Here is a 9226-nt window from a genome sequence, read left to right on the forward strand (position 1 = left end):
CATAAAAAAAATGATAAACTTGACCTAAATCATATTTTGTTTTTGATCTCATTTTTTATCAAACAAAAAAAAGATAAACATAGGATAAACCATTTTTGAACGGAAATGATGGGAAGGAGTGATAAGATAAAATAGGGATGATTCATCCAGAAAATGTTTTTTTATTTCAATTTTATGAGTTTTTGAAAATGAGGGAGAATAACAATATTTTTTTCCTAATTTAGGGGAAACTTTAGAAAGAAAAATATTTCTTTGAATTTTTTAAAAATTTCTTGGTAATTCTGAAATTTCCAATTTCACAAATGATCTGAATACGTTCTATTAGAGGTTTTACGGTATGCAATTTTCAAAATTTGGAGAATCAAAAAATTATTTAAAGGATAACAAAATTAGAGAACAATATTTTTCCCCTAGGTAACACATAATGTGATCTAGCGTATCAACCCAAGGGATGTGAAGAAGAAGAAGAAGAAGAAGAAGAAGAAGAAGACATGGGAGAGAGAAAGCTAGAGAGAGAGAAAGAGATTAGAGACGCAGAGAAAGAGGAGAAGTGCACAGACACAGAGAAAATTATGGAGAAGCTAGATTTTTAATCCTGTAAGGGGCGCGATATTTTGGGACGGAAAGGTAAGGAAATAAGGCACTAATGAGAGGAATATAATTGGATTTTGTGGTCCAGGAGAGAGTATGGAATTTAGAAAATTTGGCGAAATTCGGATTATGGAAAGAGAGGTGAGTTCGAAAGTTTGGGATTAAAAATTTCCAAAACTTGTTTTCTATCCTAACTCACTTCTTCAAATTCGCTAGTTTTGAAATTCAATAACACAGTTTTACTCAGCTTGTCAAGAGCTTCAAAATGAGTCTAAACACGACTAGGTTCCGCCCACTTTGAAATTTTGGGTTTAAAGGCGCATGAACCTCGAGAGAAATAAAGAAAAATCAAAATCCAGGAAAGTAGGTCATGAGTATATTCATTTTGAAGCTCTTGACAAAATAGAAACAATCAATTTGTTTGTTCTGGTTTTCAGTCAAAAATAATGAAGTTAGGGATTCTCGAGTATTCGGAATTTTCAGGATTTTTAGGAACTTCGAGTCTACCAAAATACAAACAAACGGAAATCAGGCGGACCAGAATGCTCAATTTTCTCTGATTTGCTTCAAAACACACAACCACTGGCCTTTTATTAAAATTTGCTTTCCGAAATTTATTTGACATATACGCACATACATACACAAATCTTACACGTATAATTATATTTAGAGGTAATTGGAAAACATAGAGAGAGAGAGAAAGAGAGAAAGAGAGAGAGGGAAAGAGGAAATGGAGAAAGAGAGATAAGGGAGAGCAGAAAACATGGAAAAATTGATAAATTCAAACTTTTTGAAATGTTAAAGGTAGGGACATGGAAAAACATGAATTTTCCGAAATTCCGATCATATGCGCACTTAGAGAAGTTGATGGACCAAATTCTAGAGGTACCGCGTTACTACCAGGCCCTTTTGGAGCAGTCCAGGCCCGTCCTAAGCAGTTTTTAGACCTCATATTGTTTAGAAGGCTCTGAAGCACTTTGAAACCGTGTAGAATCACCACGGATACATCGGGATTTATTGGAACTACAGTACCGGTCAATAAAATATGCAACAAGCTATTTTTCAGTGGATTTTTGGTCATTTTGACCATTTTCAGGAGTCTGGAGCTCGGCTGTCATATGTCCGATCACTCTGAAAAATTTTGGAGGGTGCAAAAAAGACCTAGATTGAAAATTTGGCGTTTACAGAATTGTTTTAAAATTCCTAGTTTTTCAGCTATTTGCCGATTCCTGAAAGGCATACCTTTTTAGTCGGTTTTGTAATAACACGTGCTTCAGGTAGGAAAACTAAACTTTTCGATTTGAAAAATATGAAAAATAGAAAAAAGGGAAGAAAAAGAAAATTGAAAAATTAAAAATTCGAAGATAGAAAAAAAATTTGTTCTGAAATCTTTGGTTTTTGATTAGAAACTTCACTATCAGACTTTTAAATTTTTTCGAAATTTCGAAATCAAAATTTCCTGAAATTCCGAAAATAACTAAAGTTCCTAAAACTTCAAAGTTTCTTAATTTCTGTAACTTTCGGTATTACCGGTTTCGATGATTTTTAACTTTTCTGACATAAAATGTTCAAATTGCTAGTTCAGTTGTTTCTGATTTGTACTTTTTTCAAAAATTTGAAAATAAAAAAACCGAAAATTTTGAACATTTTCATTTTTTTAATAATCTGAATAATCGAAAAATTGTTAAACATATAATCTCTGAACTTCTGAATACTTGAATTTCTCTAAAAAAGAAAACAGGGAGAGAGAAAAAAAACGAACAGATTGCAATTTCAACACTTTCTAAAGTTTAGATTTCTTGTGAATTCCCAATTTTCCAATATAAACAATTCCCGTATTCCCTCTGATAGGAGCACACCAAAACCTTCAACTTTGAGCTTAATTATCTCGATTCCTGTAAAAGATATTCAAAATTTTCTTAACTGATAAATTGTTTATCATAATATCACTAATATGTAGTTTATTTTTTGACTTTTTTTCGATAAATCTTATTGGAATCGAGATAATCGAGCTCAAAGTGCGATTACAAGTTTGTGAACTCACAGCCGTCGTTGATCTGCCATTGGTCCGTCTTGGCGCCCTTGTGTTTAAAACAACCCCGTTCCCAAATTATTCTGTTCTTCGAGGTTCCAATTAGATATTCTTGCTAACATCAAACATCCATTCATGTTTTTCCGACTACTCTCAATATTCCCAGAAACCAAGACGCGGTACTTCAAAAAGTTTGCATTTTGAAAATAATCTGAATAAACAGAAAAGTGGCATTTTTATGACCCTAATCATTGACTCACACTAGGGTGGGACTAGGATGGGTAGAGGTGTTCTTCTGGGAAAGATTTGTGGAGTGAGATAAGAGGTTTGTCTCTCCTACTGTAGTTTTTTTCTACTCAGAAACTGGAAGTTGTTGGAAAGTACTATGTTTTTCAAATCAAATTACATAATCTTACTCACCTTGTCAAGAGCTTCAAAATAAGTATAAAAACGAATAGGGTCCGCCCATTTTGAAATTTCGGGTTTAAAGGCGCATGGACACCGAGAAAAATCAAAATCCAGGAAAGTAAGTCATGAGTATATTCATTTTGAAGCTCTCAACCAGATGTTAAGGAATAAATTATTTTTTTAAGGTTTAGGAATAAAATAAGGGAATTAGGAGATTCATTTTTGGAAGCACCATATAATCTGTTTATCAAGATGTCCACAAGACAGTAAAAAGAAAAGTCATACACTTGAAAAGAATTACAAAACAGATAAAAATAGAAAACTAAAAATTAGTTTAACCGAGCTCAAGGCTCACCAGTGAGCCGGGACAAATCCCAAACTCTCATCCAACTCTCTGAAAAATCTCTCCGGGTCGCTGGTTTCATCATAAAACGCCACATTTCCATATTCTACTCGTTCCGCCTGCTCTCGATATTCCAAAATTTCCATTTTGATGGATTTGACTTTTTCCTGCTTGGCCACTACTGGCTGAGCAATCCATTCTGGCTCCACCTTGATTTTTCTAGGTCCAGTGGCCATTGGCTTTATGTCCTCTTTCTCGTTTAGCATTTTTTTCAGCGATTCCAAATACTTGTTCGCCAATTTGAGCGTCTCTATTTTGCTCAACTTGCCACCTGCGGGATTTGGGAGTTGTCTGAAAGTAAGAAGAAAAGTTTGAGCGCAATTATCTCGGTTCTTATCAAATATATGAAAAAGTAGTCAACTGATAAAATGTTACTGATTTTATGATAAACATTTTATTAGTTAACAACTTTTTTCTATCTCTGACATGAATCGAGATAAATGAGCTTAAAGTTGAAAAAAAAATCTTAAAAGCGCCAAATACCGTTACTTTGACTTTGAGCTTAATTATCTCGATTCCTGTCAAAGATATGAAAAAGTTGTAAACTAATGAAACGTTACTGATATAATGATAAGCAATTTTTTAGCTAACAACTTTTTGATATCTTTGATAAGAACAAAGATAAATTGGCTCAAAGTTGACTAATGAAAAAAAAAACTTGAAAGAAGAGCTCTTTCAAAGTTGAAAGTTAAGGTGCCCTTCTATTACAGGTTTTACGACAAAAAAGGCTAAAACTCACTTTCCCAGCTTTTCTAGCTCCTTATTGATATTCTGATAATGTTGCTTCTCTCTTTGATTTTTCAAAACTCTTTTTTGGTTGGCAATTTCTTCAGCGGTGAGTGTCATGGTGATTTCTGATGAGTACTATGAATCAGTTTGGCCATCAGGTGACATGGAAAAAGGGGGCAGAGCCTTGTCAGAAAGAGCAAACAAACAAGTGGGACATTTGTCGATGTGGAATATAATGGAAAGGAGCTCCGGGGAAAAAGATAAAAAAAGGATTAGGTATCCATGCCGCCGATGGATAGCCCTAGACCAATCAGACCGTTTTAGCTCATCTACCGTAATCTAGCCATTTGCTTTTCATACTTATTTTGCTTCGCAATCATAAATCTAGCGTAGAAAAACTTTAAATTCCTGAAAATGGGTTATCTGAAACACATTTAAAGAGAGAACGGACCAATGGCGAGCCAACAGCAGCGGAGGGTGCAAGAATGGGTTATTGGACTTGGAACACAATTTTCTCGGTTCCTATAAGAGCTATCAAAATTTTGTCAACTGATAAAATATTGGTGATGTCATGATAAGCATTTTATCTGTGTACAGTTTTTTGATGTCTTTAATAGGAATCGAGATAATTGAGCTCAAAGTTCAGGAAAATCTAAAAAGCGCTAAATACCATTACTTACACTTAGAGCTTAATTATCTCGGTTCCTATAAGAGCTATCGAACATTTGTCAACTAATAAAATTTTACTGATATTATGATAAACATTTGATTAGTTTTCAGATTTTTGATATCTTTCAAGGGAATCGAGATAATTTGGCTCGAAGTTGAATGATAGCATAATTATTTTATTAGAGGCTTTAGTCTGGATGTCCATCAACAAAGATAATCATTGAAATGTGATGAGGACGTTATAACAAGAATGTTATAATAGAACATTTATTCATACAAAGTTAAAAAGATAGGATAATGTAAACGTATTCAAAATTTCCCAATTAATATGAACCAAAACACTATACGGTGAAAGTTGTAATAGAAGAATTACTTCAACTTTGAGTTTACTTATTTCGGTCCCTATGAAAGATATAAAAAATTTGTCAATTAATAAAATGTTAGTGATATTATGATAAACAATTTATCAGTTGACACATTTTTGATATCTTTTACAAGAATCAAGATAAATTGCCTCAAAGTTAGGGGACCCTTCTATTACTGATGTTACGGTAGTTATAATGTCCGCAGGCAATATGGTATATGAACATGGGATGATTCTATTAAAACTGAAAGAACAAATTCGAATTGAAGTATACAAAGGATTCAAAGTTTCGTAAGAACTGGAGATGTGGAATATTCTGAAGATGATGCAGACGATGAGAAGCTCTCCAAACTTTCATCCAACTCCTTGAAGAATCGTTCTGGATCACTGGTCTCGTCAAAGGATGCCTGCCTTGAAGATCCTTCAGCCTGGCTTGATGGATCTTTAAAAAGAATGAGCCCTAGAATCTGTTCTCTGGATGCAAGACGCACTTTCGGTTGTTGCTCAGGGAACATTGGAAGTTGATTCTGAAACACTTATAAGTCTAAAATCTACAGTAACCCGATTTATTGATTTTCAGCCATTTTGACCATTTACAGGGTCTGAAGATCGTCTGTCAGGTTTTCGATCGCTTTGAAAATTTTGAATAGTGTAAAACAGACCTAGATTGAAAACTTTGCGTACACAGAATTTTTGAAAATTTCTAGTTTTTCAGATCTCTACAGTATCTAGTAGCTTACCTGCACATCCTCTTCCTCATTGAGAATCATTCTCAACGTCTTGATATACTCCGTTGCCAACTGCAGTGTTGCTATCTTTGCTAGTTCCTGTTTACTGTTAGTGATAATAGGTAGACGGCTGAAAATTAATTTTTTTTTTTAAATTCACAAAAATGAAACTCACTCTGCCAGATTTTTTATCTTTTTATTGATCACTTTATATCGTTCTCTTTCCCTTTTGGCTCTTTTTCCGTTCAGTTGGGTTACAGGTTTTCCTCTGGTCATTTTGGAGAGAACGTCGTGAGCGAGCTAGACTGGTGTCAGATGACGTGGGGGACGATTAGGGCGGTACATGGGCCAACAAACAGAATAGTGTGGTTTGAAGTACGGTTATAAAGTGATTGAGAATTCAGCATCTCCTGGGAAGAATTTGGGGCGTTAGTGGGCGGAGTACGGTAGTCAGAATTGCTAAATCTGGCAGTGACAACTGGGGACGGACCAATGGCGGCCCAGCGTCTGGAATTTTTCACATTTTTTAGCCTATTCTTTATAGCTTAAAGGAGGCCAGACACGAAAGTCTACGGGGTTTTCTTGGGGCGAGATCATGCATTCTGACGGAAAGTCGTGCGATTGCGACCAATGCGCGCTACTTGACGAGCATTTATTTTTTTTTAGGACACACTAGATTTCTTCAATGTTAGGCGATAATTCCATACTTTTTGTCGATATTCTGTTATTCCATGATGTCGCCGCATGAAAACAGAAAAAAAACGAAAACGGGTAGGTGGGAATCGAACCCGCGATGCGTGACCGGTAGACAAGCGCGTTCACCTCTACACCAAACGGCGCCTGCCATCGGCTGCCGCTAAAACGGTTATGAAACGAGGAGTGTGTCGCCGCTTGGAAGAACGTTCGCGTTCTCGCTTGTACGGCAACATAGAGTTATGGTTAGGTGAACATACATATTTTCTGACTGTACCGTGTCATATATCAAAAAACTAGAATTTTAACATTTTTCATGTCTGACCTCCTTTAAAAATGTTTTTTTTTAATTTTGCACTTTTTTGTTTAGTATTCGTTTCTCGATTATTTCTATAATGAGCTAAATTTTCTTGATTTCCATTTTATGAGCTTTCCAACCCAATTTCGGCTCATTCGACTATATTCCTGATCTTGGCATCTATTTAGATTTTTTGAAATCCCAATTTTTAAGCTTATTGACAACATTTTGAACTTTTCTAGCTACAATGTTGATGCAGCCTACAGTATCGGTCAATAAGATACAGTGGCGAGAAGTGGTGAGGAGAATTTTTTCGAGCTAACTTTGTTCAAAATCGCTCAATTGACTTAAAATTTTGGATGAGAGTAGCTGTAAAATCAAAACATAAAAATCGGTTTTTTTTTTGAAAATCTCTCAGTTTCAGAATTTTCAGAGCAGTTTCAGATGTAACAGTGGTCAGAGAATCCAAAAAAAAACACTTTCTTTCAGAATTTTTTCTGGCTTCGATCTTAGATGTCAAGTAATTCTATTGTCCAAAAAACGATGTGTTTTGAGATTTTATGTTAAAAGTTTCTCAATTGTAGAAAAAATGTTTCTCATTTTTAGATTTTAGAAATTTTCCGTAGAGTTAAAAAAAAATGAAAAAAATTGTTTTCTACAATTAAAACACTTTTGTTATAAAACTGATAAACAACTCAAGACACACCATTTGTGAGATTTTGAACACCAAAAATAAATTTTCAGCTGAGTTATGGCAAAAATGCCGACACATACCTTTTGTGCTCTGAGCATCATAACTCACATATTTGGACAAGAAAATTACTTGACATCTAAAATCGAAGCCAGAAAAAAATTCTGAAAAACGTTTTTTTTGGATACTCTGACCACTGTTACATCTGAAACTGCTCTGAAAATTCAGAAAATGAGCAATTTTCAAAAAACCGATTTTTATTTTTTTGAATTTTACAGCTATTCTCATGCAAAATTTCAAGTCAGTTGAGCGATTTTGAACAAAGTTATAAATGTTCGGAAATATTCTCCTCACCACTTCTCGCCACTGTATATACAAAAACGTATTTGCAGTTGATTTTTGGCATTTTCAGAAGACTGGAATTTTGTAGGGGGTAAACCAAAACTATAATGAACAATACGCATTCACAGAATTTTTTGGAAATTCCTTTTTTTGCTGATTTCTGAAAAACACTTCTTTTTGACCAGATTTGTACTGAAGAAGTGAAAAACAGATTGAAAATTGAAAATTTTCGATTTCAAATTTTGTACTCCTCGTGGACAATCCGACGCGCGGACTCTAAATTTTCGGTTTGCAAAGCAGCTCGAAAGTCGATTTTTAGTTGTAAAATCGCTAAAAGTCAAAAACGAAAATTTAAAAACTTGTAGACTTCGTTTTTAGAGAAATTCGATGTTTTTACTTCCATCGATTTTACACCAAACAAAACCGAGTTTTAAACTGCTTTGCGGCCCAAAAATTTGAATTCCGCGCGTCGACTTGTCCACGAGGAGTACAAAATCTTCAATCGATCAAAACACCCGATTAGTCGAATTTCAATGATTTTTGTGCATTTTTGAGTAGAAAATGTCAAATTCCAGACATTTTTTTACGTTGGGGTGTCTTTGAGAAATGGGAAAATAACTTTAAAAATTGGAATTTTTAAAAAATACTATATATGAATTCAAAGTTTTTAATCTAGGTCTGTTTTACACCCTCCGAAGTGTTCAAAGTGATCGGAAACTTGTATTATCTTATTAACCATTTTTTGAATTCCACAATTTTTTAGGCATTTCCTCTAGCTACACAGACAACCTAGCTACTCAAAAACTCCAAAAAAGTGCTCTACAGTGGTCCTAACATTGGTCCTAACATCCATTTTCCTTTCTCCCAATTCTTTTTGACTTTCCCATGCCCCAAAACGCAATCCTACGGGTCAAACGATGTCAAACTGACGAGCAAGTACCGTACTTTGCTAATCAAGAAACTGGGAATGTTTCTCCAGGGAAGAGTTGTATAAGAGTGTGATATGCGGTATATCCTTTGTCTTCTAGAACATTTGTTAGAGGAGGGGCGAGGGGACAGAAGACCTTTAAGAGTTACAGTACACATTTTGGCCATTTTTAATAGTCTAGAGCTTCGTTGTCAAGTTTCCAACCTTTTTGAAATTTTCGGATAGTGTAAGACATACCTAGATTGAAAACTTTGCATTCACTGAATTTTTTGAGAATTTCTAGTTTTTCAGCTATTTGCTGATTTCTGAAAAAAAAAACCTCTTTTCTTTCAGAAGTACCCCCAAAAATA

The 9226-nt window shown here is 34.6% G+C and overlaps 2 protein-coding genes across 2 annotated transcripts; both read right to left on the bottom strand.

Moving 5' to 3' along the window:
* Positions 1 to 3382: 3382 nt before the first annotated feature.
* CBG10343 lies at positions 3383 to 4280 on the bottom strand (the record flags this gene model as incomplete). Its single annotated transcript, XM_002632005.1, has 2 exons — positions 3383 to 3725; positions 4174 to 4280. 2 exons carry the CDS (start codon positions 4278 to 4280, stop codon positions 3383 to 3385), a joined length of 450 nt encoding a protein of 149 aa, XP_002632051.1.
* Positions 4281 to 5477: 1197 nt separating this feature from the next.
* CBG10342 lies at positions 5478 to 5966 on the bottom strand (the record flags this gene model as incomplete). Its single annotated transcript, XM_002632004.2, has 2 exons — positions 5478 to 5723; positions 5937 to 5966. The coding sequence occupies 2 exons, from the start codon at positions 5964 to 5966 to the stop codon at positions 5478 to 5480; spliced, it is 276 nt and encodes a 91-aa protein (XP_002632050.2).
* Between the last annotated feature and the right edge of the window lie 3260 nt (positions 5967 to 9226).

Source organism: Caenorhabditis briggsae (assembly GCF_000004555.2).
Source record: "Caenorhabditis briggsae complete genome, chrII, whole genome shotgun sequence".
Taxonomy (NCBI): Eukaryota; Metazoa; Nematoda; class Chromadorea; order Rhabditida; family Rhabditidae; genus Caenorhabditis; species Caenorhabditis briggsae.